The sequence below is a fragment of the Knufia obscura genome (assembly GCF_036327395.1).
Source record: "Knufia obscura strain CCFEE 5817 isolate CBS 148926 chromosome Unknown scaffold_21, whole genome shotgun sequence".
In the NCBI taxonomy this organism is placed as follows: Eukaryota; Fungi; Ascomycota; class Eurotiomycetes; order Chaetothyriales; family Trichomeriaceae; genus Knufia; species Knufia obscura.
In genome coordinates this window covers 97,803-117,685 of record NW_027042707.1, presented here as the reverse complement: position 1 = coordinate 117,685, position 19,883 = coordinate 97,803, and the positions used below count along the sequence as shown (strand labels likewise).

At 51.4% G+C, this 19,883-nt stretch overlaps 9 protein-coding genes across 9 annotated transcripts; 5 read left to right on the top strand and 4 right to left on the bottom strand.

Moving 5' to 3' along the window:
• Window positions 1-3,232: 3,232 nt before the first annotated feature.
• On the top strand, window positions 3,233-3,721 carry PMZ80_010839 (uncharacterized protein; the record flags this gene model as incomplete). Its single annotated transcript, XM_064879227.1, has 1 exon — window positions 3,233-3,721. One exon carries the CDS (start codon window positions 3,233-3,235, stop codon window positions 3,719-3,721), a length of 489 nt encoding a protein of 162 aa, XP_064724991.1.
• A 149-nt stretch (window positions 3,722-3,870) lies between these two features.
• PMZ80_010838 (uncharacterized protein) lies at window positions 3,871-4,929 on the bottom strand (the record flags this gene model as incomplete). The annotated part of the gene is made up of 1 exon (XM_064879226.1): window positions 3,871-4,929. One exon carries the CDS (start codon window positions 4,927-4,929, stop codon window positions 3,871-3,873), a length of 1,059 nt encoding a protein of 352 aa, XP_064724990.1.
• Window positions 4,930-5,531: 602 nt separating this feature from the next.
• Window positions 5,532-6,192, top strand: RPS7A (ribosomal protein S7A; the record flags this gene model as incomplete). Its single annotated transcript, XM_064879225.1, has 2 exons — window positions 5,532-5,690; window positions 5,743-6,192. The coding sequence occupies 2 exons, from the start codon at window positions 5,532-5,534 to the stop codon at window positions 6,190-6,192; spliced, it is 609 nt and encodes a 202-aa protein (XP_064724989.1).
• Window positions 6,193-6,516: 324 nt separating this feature from the next.
• On the bottom strand, window positions 6,517-7,599 carry PMZ80_010836 (uncharacterized protein; the record flags this gene model as incomplete). Its single annotated transcript, XM_064879224.1, has 1 exon — window positions 6,517-7,599. The coding sequence occupies one exon, from the start codon at window positions 7,597-7,599 to the stop codon at window positions 6,517-6,519; it is 1,083 nt and encodes a 360-aa protein (XP_064724988.1).
• Window positions 7,600-7,909: 310 nt separating this feature from the next.
• Window positions 7,910-9,646, top strand: PMZ80_010835 (uncharacterized protein; the record flags this gene model as incomplete). Its single annotated transcript, XM_064879223.1, has 1 exon — window positions 7,910-9,646. The coding sequence occupies one exon, from the start codon at window positions 7,910-7,912 to the stop codon at window positions 9,644-9,646; it is 1,737 nt and encodes a 578-aa protein (XP_064724987.1).
• Window positions 9,647-10,437: 791 nt separating this feature from the next.
• On the top strand, window positions 10,438-13,138 carry PMZ80_010834 (uncharacterized protein; the record flags this gene model as incomplete). Its single annotated transcript, XM_064879222.1, has 2 exons — window positions 10,438-12,309; window positions 12,359-13,138. 2 exons carry the CDS (start codon window positions 10,438-10,440, stop codon window positions 13,136-13,138), a joined length of 2,652 nt encoding a protein of 883 aa, XP_064724986.1.
• Window positions 13,139-13,247: 109 nt separating this feature from the next.
• PMZ80_010833 (uncharacterized protein) lies at window positions 13,248-14,768 on the bottom strand (the record flags this gene model as incomplete). The annotated part of the gene is made up of 1 exon (XM_064879221.1): window positions 13,248-14,768. One exon carries the CDS (start codon window positions 14,766-14,768, stop codon window positions 13,248-13,250), a length of 1,521 nt encoding a protein of 506 aa, XP_064724985.1.
• Window positions 14,769-15,424: 656 nt separating this feature from the next.
• Window positions 15,425-17,726, bottom strand: PMZ80_010832 (uncharacterized protein; the record flags this gene model as incomplete). Its single annotated transcript, XM_064879220.1, has 3 exons — window positions 15,425-16,158; window positions 16,206-16,588; window positions 16,636-17,726. 3 exons carry the CDS (start codon window positions 17,724-17,726, stop codon window positions 15,425-15,427), a joined length of 2,208 nt encoding a protein of 735 aa, XP_064724984.1.
• Window positions 17,727-18,251: 525 nt separating this feature from the next.
• Window positions 18,252-19,376, top strand: PMZ80_010831 (uncharacterized protein; the record flags this gene model as incomplete). The annotated part of the gene is made up of 1 exon (XM_064879219.1): window positions 18,252-19,376. One exon carries the CDS (start codon window positions 18,252-18,254, stop codon window positions 19,374-19,376), a length of 1,125 nt encoding a protein of 374 aa, XP_064724983.1.
• Between the last annotated feature and the right edge of the window lie 507 nt (window positions 19,377-19,883).

Sequence of the window (19,883 nt, the reverse complement as noted above, 5' to 3'; positions counted from 1 at the left end):
TGGTGGGAGAAATGGGGTGGCTGGGAAGAGTTGGAGATATGCGACAGAGTGACTCGAGACGCGCCCGAGGCAAGTCGGTAGAGGATTGGTAGGCGGCGATAAATGTTGAAGATGACAGTTCAGGAGTTACGGGAAAGATGGATCTTTGTTTACACCTGAGGTCATAAGAAAAGCAAAGAGAGCGAACTTTATTGTGGAAGTGGATGTGTGAAGAATGTGAGAATGGAGCGAACCGTGCGAACACGACTTTGGGTGTGGGAGGAGAAAAACGAAAGCCCGAGAGAACCAAATGTTGCAAGTCCAGCTCGCTAGATCAGGCCTAAACCCATGCAGTGCTAGGAAGGAGACATCCACCAGAAATGCTTGGCTATAACAGGCCTGGCCGTACGCACACCCACTACACCCACTGAACTTCGAGTGACAGCCACTTGCACATGAACCCACTCAGCCAACTTTGTGTCTGTCGCCCAGTTCTGCATTTCTGAGAGACTTGTCTATATGCTCAGGTAGTGAAAAGGTCGAGCAATCTTGGCCCCTACAAAGACATCTCCGTTTCTACCAAGGAAGTGGAAATGCGGAAAGATGAGTGACACTTTTTGAATAATCCGCACAGTCAAGATGAAACGTGGGTGCACAACACAACCGGAGTCGACGCGCCGAGAGCACGCGTCTGCATCGGATGTGCTTTTGCTTCGCCGTTGCTTCTACAATTCTACTCTTATATGCAAACTCCGATTCTATGTGCCATCCACATCGACTGGATTGAAGCTGGAACAACATTGCGACAACCTGTACGTGTGCGATATCCTGAAAACATCGTTTCTTGTCTGAGAAGCATGGCAAGGTGCTTGCAGTGTCATGTGCTTGCTTGTGAGTTGAGCAGAGCTGGTCATCCCCCAAATGCATCAACCACGTATTCGAGCTAGAGCCGGTCGCTCTCAATGTCTTATGTCCTTAGCTGATGGTATTTCACATAATATGGCTATTCACGTATCGAGAATTGATTGGCTAAACGGCACGAAGCAGGTACTGGGCACGTCATAATGTCCAAACCAAGAAGCCGAGTCGGAGTCTTCAACGCACAGCCAACTGATCAGTCTAATGTGTTCATTGACAGAAGTAAAGGCCAGTCTATTTATGCTACTTCGCATCAGAAAGCTTGGATACGACTCTGCCAACACCAAAGAGGTTATTTCGTCGTATGCCGTTCCCATGTATACACGCTGAGATTACGGCCTCAGTCGGTGAGACGCTAGAAAGTTTCGAACAGGAAGCAGCACTTGCATCGGCGATTCTATTCCAGACTGGACAGAAACCTGGCGAGGACGATGTCTTCTCGTTCAAGTTCAACATGAGTTCGACGGTCCCAGCAGCCAAGCGATCAGCAACCCAAACCGCACGGTATCAGAGGCGCGAGGCTTCGCCCCCAGATATAACCCCGAAAATTTTACTACCTGTCAGGCGCGACGACCCTCCTATTGACGATGCTTATGCGATAGCTTGCGCAGATGCGATCGATAAGGCTCAACGGACGGTAAAGCTTGCACGGTGAATGTGCACAATGGGCGGAAGTAATGACTGTAGTACTGTATAACTTTCCCAACAGGTATCGAGTATTCATAGTCGACGACGTTCCTTCTGAATATATGGTACTCATCACACAGGTGAAGGGCTCCGGCATTCCGGAAGTGGACCTACCGAAAGCGACAGCCATAGATGGGGATAGTCTGCAATGGGAGGTCCTCCCTGTGGACTAGCTCAACTATCTAGGCGCAGTCTTTGGCGTCTTGCCCCCGCAGTTTATTGAGGCAACGGCAGAAGATGCAAAAGGCAACAGGTGGGTAGACGTCAAATGAAGACGAACCTGAAATGGAGCTAAGTGATGGGTGGTGAAGGTCAGGCCCCAAAGGATTACATGAAGCCCTTTGAGAAATACGGTGGAACAATAATCAAGCATTTTCCAACACCAACAGTGATGCGTCCAGAGGTTCAAGCTCGCACCAGCGCTCTAGGCTGCACCTCGCTTCTTATGGCAACGATCGATATCCAGTATCTTGTCTACCCATGAGCGCCCTATTTGTTTACCTTTCGCGAAGTATTCGCAGAGAACTATAGTACGCCACTGCTTACCGACGATGTCCTGTCTCAGTAGACGCTGACCGACTTTTCGGCCATGCTGGAGTACAGGCGCACGTGGCTAAAACTGTCGCTGACCGCTTTTACGACCACAATTCCAAGAATCCAGGCCCTGTTGTGTACGTCGGAGCTCGAACTCCATGGTTCGTGAGCTCTAAACAAAGTCAACTCCGCATAGACGCGAAATCCTCACGCTACGAGCACAAGATCTCTAGCGTTACTTAAGCGATCCAATCATAAATTGAAGACACAGCAAGGTGCGCGTGAGAGGTTACTCACCATGTTTCTCTTCAAGCGCACACCATGCACTGTTGTTCACTCAATTCCTCCCGGGCCTCCTTGTGCACGATCACTGTCGACATACTTGCATTGGTTTTGCATTGGTGTACGAGGGGAACAACCTTGCAATGGCCAGTCATTCATGTTGACTTGCGGCCGAAAGCAAGGCAGTAGCTTGCCTACAAAAGTCACAAGGTCTAAATCGGCACCGATGGCATGGATACCTAACCTCGATGCTTTTCAGCGGCGAGGCGGCAAAGACACATGCAAACAGTTGGAGAAGCCATGCGCGGAAACGTGGTTCCGAAAGTCGTGCTTGCAGTGCTTCATGGCTGTTGAGCAGGAAGGTGCCGCGAAATGTCTAGGCAAAAAGGCAAGTGCTCCAGAATGCTACTGAAAGGTGCCTCAGCAAACAGGTACGTTCGAAGTCATAAGTGTCAAAGCCGTTGAAGTTCTTTCAACGGTACTACCAGTACTATCTGGCCCGTGCTCGTGACAATGCTCCTGCCACGCAAGCAACCACGCATAGGTACTTGCGAACAAAGACGTGCAAACAACGACCTTCGTGATTTCAACCGTGACAGAATCTCAGCATCTCAGTGGCGATCTTACGCCTCATAAGGCCATCGTCACTGAGGATGGCCGCGTCCAAAAGCACCGTGAGACGGATGTGCTGCGAGGCCGACTTCAACATTGTCCATCGCAAGCAGTAGTCCTCTAGAAATCTGCATAACCTGGAAAGCCAACAACTTATCTAGGAAGACGCCCAGCTTTGTAAACACGAGTGGTACAAGCCACAGTCCCTTATCATACGAACATGTTCTCAGCCCCACCCCCCAAAAAGCAACCCACCATCCTCCCCGGCACCCTCATCCGCTCCGACCCAGTCGCAATCCACCTCATCAAACAACTCTCCCCCCACGCCATAAAACCCGTCGACGTCCTCTCCAATGCCGACAACATCATCCTCATCCACTCGGAATACGCAGACGAGATCCACCGGGTCATCCCAGAGGAGATAGAGGCGTACATTGGCAGACTCCAACTGGACGAGGACAGCGATCTGGAGGACAAGAAGACCCGTCCAGCGAAGTTTGGGAAGAAAGTGAGGCCGGAGGAGTCGAAGGAGGAGAAAGCGAGGTTGGCGGAGCAGAGAGAGCAGTGGGTGAGGGACAATGAGGAGAAACTCAGGCAGCGGGAGATGAGGGCGTTGGAGGCGAGGATGCAGGTTAATCGGTTTGTGGCGGGGAGGTTGGAGGCTGAGGAGGAGGTCCAGAAGGGTGATGTTGTTAATTTGGTGAAGTGAGGTTGGAATGTCTGCATAGGGGTAGTAGATATGTTATTCTGCTGTACAGACCTTGGCTTCATAAGCACACAATCTTATGATGCTGCATCGATGACTTGTACATAACGCGAACTGCTCTGCCAGTTATGCATCCCACTATACTAGCACATCTACTGCAACCTCCCCAGCTGGATAACCACCTTCCCAACATGCTTCTGATCCCACTGATACTGATACGCCTCCTTCGCCTGCTCAAACTCAAACGTCTTATCAACAACAGGATGAATATTCCCCGCATCAATCGCCCGATTCATATCCTGAAACTGCTTCTTCGAGCCCACCAGAATCCCCCTAATCGTACACATATTCGTCAATGCATCCAACGTACTCGGCTGCTTCTCCGCGCCAGCACCACCAACAAACCCGATCACCGTGATGATACCCTCTGGCTTAATCGCCTTCATGGACTGCTCCATCGTGTTTGGACCGCCCACCTCAATGACGTAGTCGACGCCCTCCTTACCAGGGGAGATTGATTTGGCGATCTCGCCCCAGTTCGGTGTCGTCTTGTAATTGATTGTGCGCTGTGCGCCGAGTTTCTTGAGCATCTCGCATTTCTCGTCTGAGCTGGACGTGGCGATAACGTTTGCGCCGGCGGCTACGGCGAATTGGACTGCGGCAATGGAGACGCCGCCTGTGCCCTGGGTGAGGACTGTTTGGCCTGGTTTTAGGGCTTGCGATTGGACGCCGTATAGGGCGTTCCATGCGGTCAGGGGTGCACAGCTGAGGGTTCCTGCCTCTGTGGGTGTGAGGTTCGTCGGGGCAGCGACGAGACCGTGTTCGGGGAAGACGGCGTGCTGGCGGAGGGTACCGTCGACTGCGCCGCCGAGGCCGGACATGATGGCGCGCATGTTGATTGGGCCGGCTTGATGGAGCTGGTTGAAGAGGGTGCAGACTTTGTCGCCGACTTCGAATTCGGTGACTTTCTTGCCGATGGCGAGGATGTTGCCGGCGCCATCGGAGCAGGGGATTCGGGGTAGTTGGACGGGGAAGGGGTATTGGCCTTTGGCGATGATGAGGTCGCGGTAGTTGAGGGAGACGGCTTGGATCTGGACTAGGCAGTCGTAGTCTCCTAGCTCGGGGATTTGGGCGTCTTTCTCGATCTCGAGGGAGTCGAAGCCGTTTGTGGATTTGAGGACATATTGGTTTGTGGTCTTGGGGAGAGACATGTTGTATGGGTTGTTTAGGGGATACTCTTGGATGGGAAGGTACTTGAGAAGGATAAGGAGATATGCTTGGTCTTGCCTACCTATTTATGAGATGAAGAACACTTGCATGAGTTGGTAATACATGAGCAGGAAGAGTCTTTATGCTTTCATAGCTCGCATAACTGAGCTTGATGTCATTACTTATGAAGTATGCTTGTCCTCGCTCCGTAGTGTTACTGGCGGCTACTTATGAATGCTGTACCGAGACGAAACATTTGCCGAGAACAAAGCATTTAACCACGATGCATACATGTGGCAATTGGTAATAATGCATGACGATCAGCGACATACAGTACCTGATGTGTGGTGGTGGTAGAGAAAGTGAACCTGAACTTCGACGAAACCGCCGGTAATCGGTGCTAGCACGCTAGTACAGGCTACTAACCGGAGCACGAAGCCTTGCGTAAACTTGGCAAGACGCACAGATTCCTGACAAGGCTGCATGCTTGCGGGCCCGCAACTTCCACAGAGAAATAATTTGCTTGGCATGCTAGGAGGCACCTCGTTGTCGACAAGCAGTTCTACGGGTCGCGTTCCTGACAATATCGAACCACGTCGCCAACATGTCTCAAGCACTTAACAAGATCGCTGTCAACAGCCCGTCTCGAGCTCACCCGTCTGAGCTCGAGACCAGCGTTGCGACTGCTCTCTGCGAACTCGAGACCAACATCGCAGATCTCAAAGGCCCTCTCAGACCTCTACAGATCCAGTCTGCTCGTGAGGTACGAAAAACAACAGAAGTAGCAGTACTAGCACATGTCTAACAACTTACAGCTCGAAGTCGGCCACGGCAAGCGCGCAATTGTCATCTTCGTGCCAGTCCCACTCCTCTCGAACTTCCACAAGATCCAGCAAAGACTTACCCGAGAACTTGAGAAGAAGTTCAGCGACCGACACGTCATCTTCCTCGCCTCGCGACGTATCCTGCCACGGCCAAAGCGATCCAACCGATCCCGAACCAGCCAAACACAAAAGAGACCTCGATCCCGAACTCTGACTGCTGTCCACGATGCCATTCTGGCTGACGTCGTCTACCCAGTTGAGATTGTCGGCAAGAGAATGCGAACCAAGGAGGACGGCAGCAAGATTCTGAAGGTTGTGCTGGACGAGAAGGAGCGAGGTGGTGTCGACTACAGACTCGATACTTACTCTGAGGTCTACCGCAAGTTGACTGGCCGAACCTGCAACTTCGAGTTCCCAATGAGCGGTGGTGCTGAGTACTAGACGGGAGCAGAGTGGTGACTGGACATGTGAATCAGCAGTTTGCAGGGGAGGACGCTGCTTGAGTTGGGCACATCGTGCATGAAGAGAAGCAAGCACATGTGGTGGATGTCCACATCAATACAGACGGCTGAGGCTCTATGCATGCAGGTATGACTTGTCCATCCTGAGGTGATGTTGAAATATTACATCTAGAGCATGTCACGGTGCAGAAGATGGCGATGGTGGTTCGCAATAAAAGATATTGTCTATGAAGGACAGCCTTGACTCAGCTTCGCAATGCACACCAGCTTTCAGACGTCCGTGAACTTCTTGCAGTGATACCTGTTACCGGCCGAAGTCGCCACCTCCGAGGACATCCTTGATATTGAGTTGTCCACTTCCTCTTTGAAGCGGCTGTTGTTGTCCTGGTGCTTCCTTCCATCCGATCATATATATTATCCTGTACGTGGCAGGTATTCTGTCCTTCTCACCCTCTTTGCAATGCAGTTCCCTGTAGATGGCCTCATTCGCCAATAGCACATCTCTTGGTAGTGGTCCACCACCGGACTTCAGGATTGCATTGCCCTCGCCCATGGCCTGTACGTCTTGCATTAGAGCAAAGGTATCCGGGTATTCGACTATGATATCGTCCACGTCCACGGTCAGCAGCTTGAAGCCAGCCTTTCCAAGCAGCCCTCCGATATCTCTTACATCTGCAAGGGGAGATATGTGTGGTGCCACGCCTCCTCTTCTCTCCAAGTCTGCCAGTTGTAGAGAGGCTCGAAGCTCGTATAGCGTATCTCCTCCGAACATGGCCGCGATAAAGGGCGCATCCGGCTTCAGTACCGAATTGATGCTGGCCAGCAGCGAAGGCAGATCGTTCACCCAGTGCAGAGCCATAGACGATATAACTGCATCAAACGTATTCGGCTCATACGGTAATGTCTCCAAGCTCGGTAGTACCGTTTGTGTGACTGGCACCACAGACTCTTCCATTCCATCATCACGATGCAGCATAGTAGGTGATGTATCCGCGCATACAAGCTCGTGTACCCTTTCTCGTAGCGGCTTCAATGGCTTTTGTACTTCATCAGGTATCTCAGGAGCAGGCAACGGAGGTTTCGCAAGCGCTCGAGCTACATTGCAGCTGTTTGCGCCCAGGTCAAGCACTTTGGGGAAGTCGCGGCTGATGTCGAGGAGTCGATCAACCAGGCGTAGAGCAACTTCATCTTTCAGGTAATCTGCTTGTCTGCTCAGTTCCGGGTTCGAGGCAGCTCTTTCTTTCTGCAGATACTTCATGTGGCTGTTGAAGACTTCGAGGGTGGGAGCACCGGGTGCTTGGACGGCATAGCTGCGCCGTAGCAGCCGAGTAGGTCGGCTACATCGTGGTATTTGCGACCGGATGGTGGTGCATGCGAAGAGACTCATGGCGAATGCAGAGACCAGACAAATGAATGTCTGGGGTGCACCATGTTAGCCCAACCTTGTATCATAAGAAGCTCTCAAGATGATGGTCATGGAAAAGTATCAATGACGTTCCCCTCGGGCACAAACGCACCGACCAGTATTCGCGTTTTTAGAGACGCGTTTGATTCTCCTTTTCTCACAAAGTCAAGCAAGCATGTAAGAACAAATCTCGAGGCAGGCGTGTGCGCTGCGCTTTCCGCCCATTAAGTACCTACCAAACCCATCGCAGCATGAGTGCGACCGACTAGCTGGATTTGTGATCGTCTCCAACATGGCGCTGAACTTCCCATATACGTATATCTCGTGCCCTTGCTCAGATGCATCAAGAAGAGCCGTCTCATCCTCAAAACGAACATCTCGAGAGATCGATATCGACGAGGCCCTGGAACAAGACGATGCAACTTTTGACCCACGAAACCCACGATCGGCATTCTCTCTCTTTCCGCCAGAGCACTTGTTCTACTGTGAAGACTGCCAAGACCTGAAATGTCCTCGCTGTGTGGTCGAGGAGATCGTCTGCTGGTATTGTCCGCAATGCCTATTTGATGCTGTTCCCTCGTCTGTCAAGTCTGATAGCAACAGATGTTCAAGGAATTGCTACATGTGTCCTGTATGCCAGTCTCAGCTGAACACGTCATCTCTGGCATCGTCACAGCCACTAGATCGACCTTACATACTCAATTGCCAGTACTGTATGTGGACGTCGCTAGATGCCGGGATTGACTTCGCAAACCCATCGGGCATTCGACAACAGATGGAGAAGAAGGATCGAGATGGCAGAGATCCCGGCAGAAGCTCGATTTCAACCTCGAGGTCAAATGCCTACAGTGACCTGACCAGAGCTAGAGGTGTTTCGTCCCTTTCGAAGGAGTACACCGAAGGCTCGAGTGGAGCGATAAAGCCCACCGAAGCTCAAGAGCAAGCAGATTCTCAGAAGAAGCTAGACTACCAAGGACGGTTCAGCGCTCTCAAGCATTTCTACAAGGACCAGCTGCTAGCATCAGACGCTAATCAGTCATCGTCAACGCTCGATGCAGCATTCTCATCGCCTTCATCCCTCACACGCCTCATGAATCTTTACAGCAGCGGTGGTAGTGTGCTCAGAAAACAGAAGCAGAAGAACTCCGTCATGCGAGAAGCGCTCAACACATCCGAAGGTCTTCAACTTGCCTCGAACGACCAACCTTCGACCGGAAAACAGACGTTCGAGTACGATGACACTGTCACACCAGAACAAATAGCGTTCCAATACCCACCACCAATTGGCAATCCATCAGCAACTCATGTATCACAGCTCAAGCCGATGCCAACACCTTTGCGCACGAAACGCTCCAAGCGTTGCGCAGCGTGCAAGCACATTCTCGTCAAGCCAGAGCTCAAGGTTACTTCGACCCGGTACCGCATTAAGCTCGTGGCGCTCAACTACCTTCCCTTCGTCAGCCTCAAGCCTGTACCGATCAGCGGCGGGCTGCTCCCAGCAGGTCCAGACGGCGAACCAACAGTCACACTTCAGCCTGGCAAGCCTAGCCAGTGGATCTTGAAGTTGCAGAACCCACTCTTCGAGAACGTAAACGTCAACCTGGGTTCACCGAGCATCGTGCCAGGCAAGTACGGCCACAAAGTCACCATACTCTGCCCACAGTTCACTATTGGCAAGAATGGAGACGTCTGGGATGATGCTGCGCTGTCACAGCCTCTCGTAAAATCAGATACGCAAGTCAGCCTTGGGCTAGGTGCTGAGCAGGTAGCCGGCAAAGTCTATGATCGAGGCAGGAACTGGACGAGTATTGTAGTGGAGATCGTGCCTGCTAGCATTGTCAGGGAGAAGGATGAAGAGGTGGAGGAAGATGAAGAAGTGATTGAGGTGCCGATCAGGGTCAGGCTGGAGTGGAGGGTTACAGATGAGCAGGCCCTGAGGGATAAGAAAGAAGAGGATGGTGAGGTTGACGATGGGAGTAGGGAGTTGGCTTATTGGATGGTGGTTGGGATCGGAAGAGCTGGGATGTAGCTTGGTGTACACCTCAGCCATAGCGAAAGGTTCACCGTCGCAGCTACGCCTGCTTCTTCTTACACAATTTGCTGTGAGCAAGCATCAACCATCAAATATTGACAAGGCATCCCGGGAGGTCAAACTCAACGGCGCGCCAGAATGTGTGTCACGTGATTGCATCAACTTGTTTGCTCTTCTTCATTTCTCCTTGCTCTTGCTTCTTCGGCTATGCTTTAGGACCCATGTTTCGGCACCTTACATTCTTGAGACGTTGCTTTCGCCCGACATGATATGTGATATGAGAGCTAGGTCTTTTTGAGGCTATGCAAGCGCTTCTATGCCTTGTAGCGGCTACAATACGGCCATGGCAGGCAGCGACAGCCTCCGGCCTTTGGCCTGGCCTCCTCTACCTTGCCGATGGATTATGGTCGACTCGCCAGAGCGCCTAACCATAAAAAAACAAAGGAGGAAATTAGTATGGAGGCCAAGTCAATGGTGACAGCGTTATTGCTCAAGCATGACCGATTCAATGTCCTCAGCAAGGCTTACTGAGCTGCAGCTTATTTTCACATGTTCCACGAGGGAAAGCTGCAGTCTCGCCACACACCAGTGAGTGAAGGGAATATAAGAATGCCGTCAGTCTCGGACGGCTGCTTCTTCTCTTTGTCTGAAACCTTCACTCTACCCACACTTTCGGCTTTTTCACTCCAAATTGCTTCGCTGCTGACTGCCTTTGAAAATTCTTTATTTGCACCTCGATTGTTGTTCAACTTCTCTTGTCGTCCTCGGTGTACACCATGCACGTCAAGATGCCTATCCAGAACGAACCAGCAGCACCCTCGAAGGGTGGCCAGATTAATATCCAATCCAAGGCTCATGAGCGACTCCTCAACGTCATTGATGATCTGCGGTCGCAAGGTATTAGTCGTTTCATCGACCTGCCTCAGTTGATCGTCTGCGGTGACCAATCTAGTGGGAAATCTTCTGTTCTAGAAGCAGTATCTGGCATCAAATTCCCGACCAAAGACGCACTGTGTACACGATTTGCTACAGAGCTCATCCTCCGCCGCAATCCTGAAGTTGCATCTCTCATCACCATTGTACCTGACGCAAACCGACCTGAAGACGAGAAGAATCAGCTTTCTCTATTCAAGTCTGAGGCTTCTGTTCACGATGACTTCGGCAGTATCATTGACCAAGCAAGCGCCGCAATGGGCTTGGACGCAAGCAAGAAGTTCAGCTCCGACGTCCTCCGCATTGAGCTATCTGGCCCACAGCAACCTCACTTGACGCTTGTCGACCTGCCAGGCCTATTCCACTCCGGGAGCAAATCGCAGTCCGATCAAGATGCAGAAGCTGTCAAGGCACTGGTGACAGGGTATATGAAGAAGTCTCGAAGTATCATACTCGCTGTGGTGTCTGCAAAGAATGATTTCAACAACCAGATTGTCACCAAATATGCAAAAGAATTCGACAAGGGCGGCATGAGAACTTTGGGCATCATAACCAAGCCTGACACCCTCCCCGCAGGCTCAGATTCCGAGAAGCAGTTCTTCGAACTTGCAGAGAACAAAGACGTCTACTTTCGTCTCGGATGGCACGTTTTGAGGAATAGGGACTACGAGCATCGAGACTGTAGCAACGAAGAGCGGGATGTACTGGAGAAGGAGTTCTTCAGCAAGGGCATCTGGACGTCACTCAGCCCAACACAGCTCGGCATCGACCCGCTCAAACCTCGACTGAGTCGTGTTCTACAAGGTCAAATCCTAAGCGAGCTTCCGAGCTTGATCAGAGATGTTGAATCTGGCATGCAAGAGTGTCAAGGACGCCTCGATCGACTTGGTGCATCCAGAGGCACTAAACAAGAGCAGCGCCTGCACCTTCACGCAGTCAGCGACAATTTCACCAACATCGTGAAGGAGGCGATCAACGGCAAATATGATGGTGAGTACTTCGGTGATGCTGCTGAAGACGAAGGCTACGCCAAACGCATCCGTGCTGTCACAACAAACAAGCTTGAAGAATTCGCAGAAGATGTCAGAAGAAAAGGGCACAAGTACCAAGTTGTTGAGACTGTGCTGGAAGACGAGTCCAAAGTTACTCCCATTCATGTCACAAAAGAAGCTCGAATCGAAAGAGTCAAAGAGTTGATCAGACGCAACCGCGACAAGGAGCTCTCCACTACCACAAAGGAAGACACCATCACCACGCTCTTTCGAGAGCAGTGTTCCCCATGGGTAGGTATTGCCAACCGATACGCCGAAGATATCTTCGACGCTGTGAAGTATGCTGTTCTCATGGCGCTGGAGACCACATGCGATCAAGCAACTCGTGATGGAGTCCTCAGCTACATCGTCAATCCAGCTTTGATCGAGATCAAGAAAGGCTTCGATGCAGCTGTCACCAAAACCCTTAGGCAACATGTCTCAGGTCATCCGATGACTTTCAATCACTACTTCACCGAGAACATCCAGCGTCTGCGAAAGGAGCACAGCGAGGAGCAGATGAGCGAACTGCTGAAAGAGTTCTTTGGGAAGGATCCACGCACGGATGACTGTGTCACCGAATCGAGGGAGGTCAATACCAAAAGCCTCTTGCAAGCTCTCCTCGCTCCAAATGAGGCCAACATGACTCTGTTCGCATGCTCCGAGGCGCTTCATGTCATGGAGGCATATTACAAGGTGAATATGTGTCTATCGTCACGTAAGTATCACTGCTAACAGTTATAAGGTTGCTCTCAAGTACTTCACCGATGACTTCGCCATCTCTGCCGTGGAGCAAGCACTTCTTACTAAGGTCGAATCGCTGTTCAGCCCAGCAGCAATTCTCACTCTCGAAGAAGACTTGATCGAAGATATCGCCGGAGAGACTGAAGAGTCCAAGCTCGAACGAACTAGCTCTACCCAGAAGCTCGGCACCCTCAAACAGGCCCTAGACGTCCTCAAGAGACTCGATCGTGGCAACGTCGCAAGTATGTCCCCCATTTCTTTGTTGTCAGGCCCGGAACCCAAGGAGAACCTCAAACTTACACCCTCTGACAGACGCGATGAAGTCTTGACTGCCAAGGCAGGAGCAGCTGACACAGCGAGAACCATAGCTGCTGCGAAACGAGAAGTCGAGGCTAATCCATCAGACGTGACGAAGGCGTGTACACGACAGAACACTACCTCGAGCAAGAAGAAAGTAATCCAGGACAACGCACAAACCGCCATCAACGCCCAAGCTAATGTAGCCTATCAAGAGAGTCTGAATGCAATTGAGCAGTCAGTCCTTACTGAACATGGTAAGGAGGTGATTCGAGAGGCCGGCTTCGCCCAAGAACACCTATTACAGTATATTCTACCAGGATTTGAGGAGGTCAGAAAGAAGTACAGATCCAACGATGACACAGGTCGTGCAGTCATGCGGCAGCAGTATGAGAACATGCCTATTGGACCCGAGGACGCCGAATGGTATACTGTCGTTATTTCTGTCGCACTTCAATGCATGAATTCTGGCGAGTGGGAGTAGGGATGGTAATCACAGGATCGCAGGACTACTATTGTGGAGGTCAGTCAATGAATTGGTGTTGGTAATGTCCAGAACTGCAGATGAGGAATCAATTCAGGTTCTTCACTATTCACTTTCCTGAAGTGCCATTCGCTGCTTCTTCCTTCTTCCTCGCCTTGCTCAACCACATCGGCACCCCGTCATCGTCAAACTCAGCCCACTCAAAATACCCGCATCCCTTCTTATCATCCAATTTCGTCTCTACTTTCTGCTCTTCCGCCTTGTCGCCCTTCCTAACACCATCGCTACCCGCCTCTCCACTACCTTCCTCATTCACCCTCCCCTGCGTCTGACACATCCACACATACCTCCCCAATGTCTCCCTCCTCCTCATCACACTCTTCAACACACACGGCACTCCACACCCACAATCCGGAATATACTTCGGTGCAAACTCCTCCCTATACCACCGATACGTAATATTAATCCTCTTATTCCCAGCAATCGAATGCGGCGTGATCCCAGCCCCACCACCCTTCCCACCCGTACTCGCAGGCACAACACAATGCTTCCACCCCTCCTGCATCTCCCCATGCATAACCAACAAACTATTATGCGGCAGCGGCAAACTAATCTGCCCCTGCGCATCCGCGTTTTCGCTCTTCAACCTCCGTGCCTCTGCACCATCCGGGTCAAGACCGTCTAGATCAGGCGACGGGACGATCCGTCGGATCCTAAACTCCCGCTGGACACCAAGACTCAGACTCCCGATTGTGGGATGTGGACCAAGGTAGCTGAGTTGGTCTGTATGCCAGCCTACGCTCTGAGCCGCGCCGTCGTAGCAATTCACGAAGGCTGCGTTTGGGATCCATGGGTTGGGTGATTGGTATCTTAGCTTGACGCCTCCTGGATAGCTCGCCCTTCGCTTCGTGATCTCCGTGTTCACGGCGCTTTCGACGAGGGTGCTTACCCGTCGCATGACGGGTAATATCTCCCGGACATCGGAGAGGGTACTCCCGTTGTAGAGGTAGGAAGATTTTTGAGTCTGTGCGTCAGCCAGCGAATTGACGTAGAAGGAGGCTGTGTGGGGTGATTTAACGATGTTGTCGAAGAGGCGGAAAGTTGCGGATGTGAAGGTGGAGGTTTCGGGGAGGAGTTCGTTGAGGAGATCGTTTGCGAGGTGGGAGGGGAGGAAGTTGTGGAGGATGGTGCAGGGGGTGTGTGCTGCTATGTCGGCGGGATTGTAGAGGTAGAGGGTTTTGCCTTTTTTGGTTAATGGTCTAGGTACGCTCTTTGGCGTGCTTGTGAAGGGGTCATCACTGTCGGGCTTTGAAGGTGATCTTGAGAAGTTGAGCGAGGATTGGATCCCTAGTACATTGGGTGTCTTTCGAGGTGGCGAGGCGGAGGGTCCGGTGGATGTCCTTGTTAGGAGAGCGTCGAGGGCTCTTTCGACGGAGCCGTCGTTGGTTAGGAGTGCTTCCAGTAGCATTTCCTGGGATGTGTTTTCGAAGACTGATGATAGGAGTGCAAGCTTTTCGTCCGTGGACTGTTCTTCGGCTTCGTGGTTGTTCTGGGCACTGATTGTGGCGTTGACTTCGTGCTCATCCGACGTCGAAATTTTGCGTCGCTTGCGCGACACGAAGGCGTCCATTGCTGGGTTGTGTTGGTGGCATGACACCTGCCATGCTTATGTCAAGATGGGATGACTCATGAAGTGCGCATGATCAAGCTCTGTAGTTGATGATGGTAAGTCTTCCGTCGTGGTGGCGGAGGTGACTGCTCGTGTCTCGGCATGCTGAACTTTATTCGCCCTATTCTGCTACGAGATATGCTTTCACTTAAGAGGACAAGATTTATTGCCTAAGACGGATGCATGGATAAGGACAAGGATAGTACCGCCCTGTTGCCGAAAAGTGTGCTTCAGGGACGCTGACGTGTCATCGAGCAAGCATTGATTGTGATCGAATGTATTGAAGCTACCAGGTTCATACCGCGTTCTATCGCAAGCTGGAGTAGTTGAAAATGAGAGATGCCTATTCCTCCTCATCTTTCATATCTATGTACGCCCGACACTGGTACTTTTGAATATATTGCCAACTCAGGGAGTCTTCTCCGCCAGGGTCCCGAATCCTCCCACAAAATTATACACCTCGCTCAATACTTCGAGTAAATTGCCGCAACGCCTGTCGTAAGTCGTCAAGAATATAGTCGTGCCTGCCTTGTTCAATCTGAATTGGTCGGTTACCAGAACGCCTCCTAAAATCAATTTCGTCCAAACCCTCCTTTGTGATGATGGTGCCGCCGATACTATTGGCTTGTCCATTCACAGATGCAATAGGATTCAAGATCTGAAATTACATCTCGTCCCTCGCCATCATCTGCCCTCTTACCTCTCCGCTTATTAGTGCCAATGGATGTTGAAGTCGGATATTGAAGCTCCTCGATACAGATCGTCTCAACGGTCGGGATGGGTACGATCTCCCAGTTGTCGAGGACTTGCATTTTCTGGCAATAAGGTTCAACATGAAGCGCGTTTTCATCAAGTGGCTTCCGCTTCTCGACCATCTTGATCAATTTAGGATAATTCGAAATATTGGAAGCGCTTGATTCGTATGATCGCCTTTTAACACCATAGGTAGGCGTTGCACTGGCGGACAGGCCAGGCGGAGTAGGGTTGTAGGCTTGGAAAGTGGTTGCCGTTGGTGATGGAGAAGTCGTTCCGGTGATCACAGTAAGCTCTTGGAGCGCAACTCCGCTCGTTGTGCTATGATAGGTATTTTGTGTAGTTGTTGGTGAAGATCTCATGCTTGTTGTGTGTTTGGCGTATTTGGCTTGCGTAGAAGTGGTGGCTGAAGGTTCGTCTGGGGCGTCTTCGTTAAGGTATATGAAGAACTCGTTGATGGTTGAATTCCAGAAGCAAAACCATGGCTGTTCTGCGGGTTTCAATGGTTCGCCATCGTAAGGAGCAGGTGTTCTGCGCGAGAACTGTTGGGCGTCAACAGCTCGTTTCTCATTATTCACTTGAAGAGCATAATCGGGTACTGCCTCACGTCAGTAACAGCGCATCTGCAGAAGATACAATACTCACCGATTGAGAGCTTGTCAAACAGGACGGAAAAGAACATAGCAGCTCCTAGGTCGCTAGCATCCTTGTCCACCATCGGTTGCAGAGCGAAGGCGGTTCCATTAAAGTCCGGTGGTTGCGGTCCATACCTGAAATCGGCGGTGTTGACAGAAAAGTCCTCAAAGGCTGCCTGCATGCCACCAGAAGCATAATCCTCGAAGACGTTAACTCCGATGTATGCAATGTCCATGCAACCCCAGGCGGCCCCTAGCCCATCCGTATCCGGTATACAGTTACTGACTTCTTGTGACTGGTTGAAGGGTATCTGATAGTGGCCAGTCGGGAGTGGTGAGGCGCCTGGTCCAAGTGTGGTCGGCATCGCATCAACCCATTTCGTGATCACAACACTGGTATCGTTAGTACGAAGCTCTGCATCCGGCAATTATTTGCTTACCCATTAGCCAATGCTCTCTGCGCGCCTTGCTTATTCCCGATTATTCCGCCCACAACACCACCAATCGTGGCAGAGAAGATTATCATGAGTGTGATCACAATTAATCCCCATAAAGGCATCCCAGCGATAGTAGGCTTTCGTAATTGTTCTCCCCAACCTGGTCTGTAGCCCTCTTTCCGCGCCCTTTGCGCTTCAGTCTCTTCTTCGAATTGTGCCGTTGGCTGTAGTAACGTCGTGGAAGTAGCCACAGAGGGCGTTGTAGTCTGTGTAGTGGGTTGTGATGAATGTGATGGGGCTAGGGCTGGGCGTAGTGATCGCATTGACCGTATAGATCTCATCGATCTCATGGAGCGCCTGCGTGCAACAATATCATCCATGTTTCCTTTTGCAACAGTATTGTCTGCATATCTCGAGTAGGGAGGCAGCTGTTCAATATGGCCGTCTGAGCCGATGATGTCACCAACATCACTATTCGATCTTCCATTAGATGATTGGAAGTTGGTGCGTGGAAAGCCTAGTGGTATGCCGTTGGTTGTGATATCCTCGTCCTCTTCCGGCACTGTATTCTGAGGGTATAGTTGGTATGGATGTTGCGGTCCGGCATGAGGTACGAACGGTGTTTCTGAGCCAGGTCTCAATGTCGACTCGCTGGCGACGCTCGAGGCTCGTGTCATCTGAGGATACATCGTGTACGGGTGGCTCGGCGCAGTAGGGCCATTGTATGGGCTTTGTGAACGAGGGATCGTTATCCGGCTGGAGGTACTCAGGGTCCGGCCCAATCCTCCATCGGCGGTCGTTGGCACATCATCGACCATTAACCTTGGTTTCGTCGTCGAGGTTCGATCCGTCTGCATTTGAGGTAGATTCGGGTAGGGATCGACAGTCGAGGTTTGAGGGTCGTTGAAGGGATTGTCGAAGTACTGTTGCCGCGGCTGTGGTACGTTGGTGAGCGGCGCATCATCTATGGTCACCGGGGAGTCCAGCTCGTGGTCATCGCTGAAGACATCTCTGCTAGAGTCTATCGATATGCGTAAGGATCGAAGGCTTCGCGTCGTGGAGGGTTCCCGTGAAGAGGAGGGTCGTGTAGGCATGGCTCTCTATTGTATCCTGGGGGCTGTGCAGCTGTTCAGCCGCAGGGCTGCCGGACTCGTCGTTGTTGCCAGTCGACGCCACCGAGATAATAGCTACAAGATGTCATAAGGCATGCGCGAACTGGTAACGGTATAGATGTTCCTTAGAGGCAGTGGTGGTGTGGGCAAGCGTAGTCTTGGTAGTTCGAGAGAGTCAAGTTGACCGTGAACGGGTGCTAAAACTGGTTGCCCGACGTTAGGATAACTCTTAGCGGCGTTTGAGTTAGTGCCGACCAAGCCCGATGGGGCCCAGAAAGCCGCCGTGCCGCCTGAGGAGAAATGCTTGGCTTATGAAATGGATGCCTTGGCTGCCGCCTCGGGTGCGGCCTTCGTTCTTCACTGACTGGTGCAGAGGACTGTGGCGAATCTGGCTGGGGGTACCGCAGCAACCCATTGTTAGCTAATGTGTTGAATGGGGTGCTCCTGCATTATTGACAAGCACAACCAAGTCCCTCTGTTCTCCATTTGTTCCCCATCTCCAAAGAAATGGCTGCAGAAGCACAAGCAGAAGTTCAAGCGTTGCTGGGGTTTTTGACCAGAGATGCCAAGCTGCCATTGGCTGCGGCTCTTCCTAAATATAATCTGATGCGAACACATGGCTTGACCACTCCAGATGCCATAGCAAAATCCGATGTCGGCATCTTGAAGTCGATATTCAACGATGAAAAGATAGTCAAGCAAGTTCACAATGCTGCCAAACGACTGTCGAATCCGAAAAAGCGTGTTGCTTCGACAACGCTTCCAGCCCCGTCCAAGCACTTGAAGTCTACCGAAGACAAAGAGGCGCAATTGGCCCTTCCACAAATCGATTCATCCATTGATGAGATAAGGACGAGGACCATCGAATCGAACCGAGCACCTCTATTTCTAGCTTTCGCATTCACATTGACCAAGTTCACTTTGCCAGACCAACCACTCTCAAGTCGGCTGAGTTTGGCCCAAGCTGTGACCAGTGCTGGTGCTCAAAGCAAGGCCAAGTGGATTGGTCTGGCAGATAGCACCGCAGAAGATGAAGGATGGGCTGAAGGACAACCCAAGGTCAAGATCATGGGTAGGGAGATTGCAGTCATGAGAAGACATATTGCGGTGCCGGCAGAACCAGAGACACAAGACAGCGACAAGACAGTCGAGGAAGACGCCAAAACTACAAGTCACGAAGCATTCTGGGGAATCGATCTGGAAGCGCTCAGGAAATCAAACGGTCCTTTGGCCGCAGGCAAGATGGCTGGTAATGCAGGACCACCAATACACAAGCCTGAAGCGGCCAGAGCTTATTTGCTCAAGTCCATTGACTTGGTAGAGCCTGATGATGATGCTAATGGACACGAGGATGTTGCCAAGACGGAAAAGCCGTCTTCGCCAGCAAAGAGCAAGAAGATGACGGTTGCAGAGAAGACCGCGAGGCGAGAGCAAGCGGTTGCAATGCTACTCAAGTCACTTGAGCATGTTTGCGCTTCTTGGGCGTCAACCTTGACACACGATGAGCTAGACCGACGAGCGAGTTCATGGTATGCAAAGGTAAGACCTGAAGTTGAAGGTGGCCAAGCTGGTTGGGGTCAACGTGGTAAAGTTCCCTTGCGGGCTATTGTTGACCTAGCCAAAGACTCCTGAGCACGGCTAGCTACATGAACTTGCTAGCAATTGTTGTTTCGATCATGGTATTTCCGCGTGCGTCACTGACCACTATCTTGCTTGAATTGCCGTTCCTTGTTGTTTGTGCTACTTCGGCTAGCTGATGTGTTTTGGTGCGACCGATGTTCGTTTGCGAACTTGCCTTATCGGTTCGAAATTGGATCATGGGGTGGGTGCTAGAGCGACTGCTGCGCAAGCCGCTTGGCAAGAGCCAAATGCTGAGTTGCATGCAACGACAGTAGTTGGGGCAGTTGCGCCGGCGGTGGCTCCCCATGTTGCTCCTACCTCAACTGTTAGCTGTGTTGACTGGACTCTGTCTTCGCACTAACCTGCTGCTCCATAACATGCCATTACTACCCCAGCACATCCGGCTTGATAGATGGCATGCCCAATGGGGCCTGCTGACACGATTGGGGCAAGGATAAGGACTGTCAAGAAAGATCGCATTTCTGAGTTTCGAAGTGAGTCGTTGGAGTGCTTCTGATA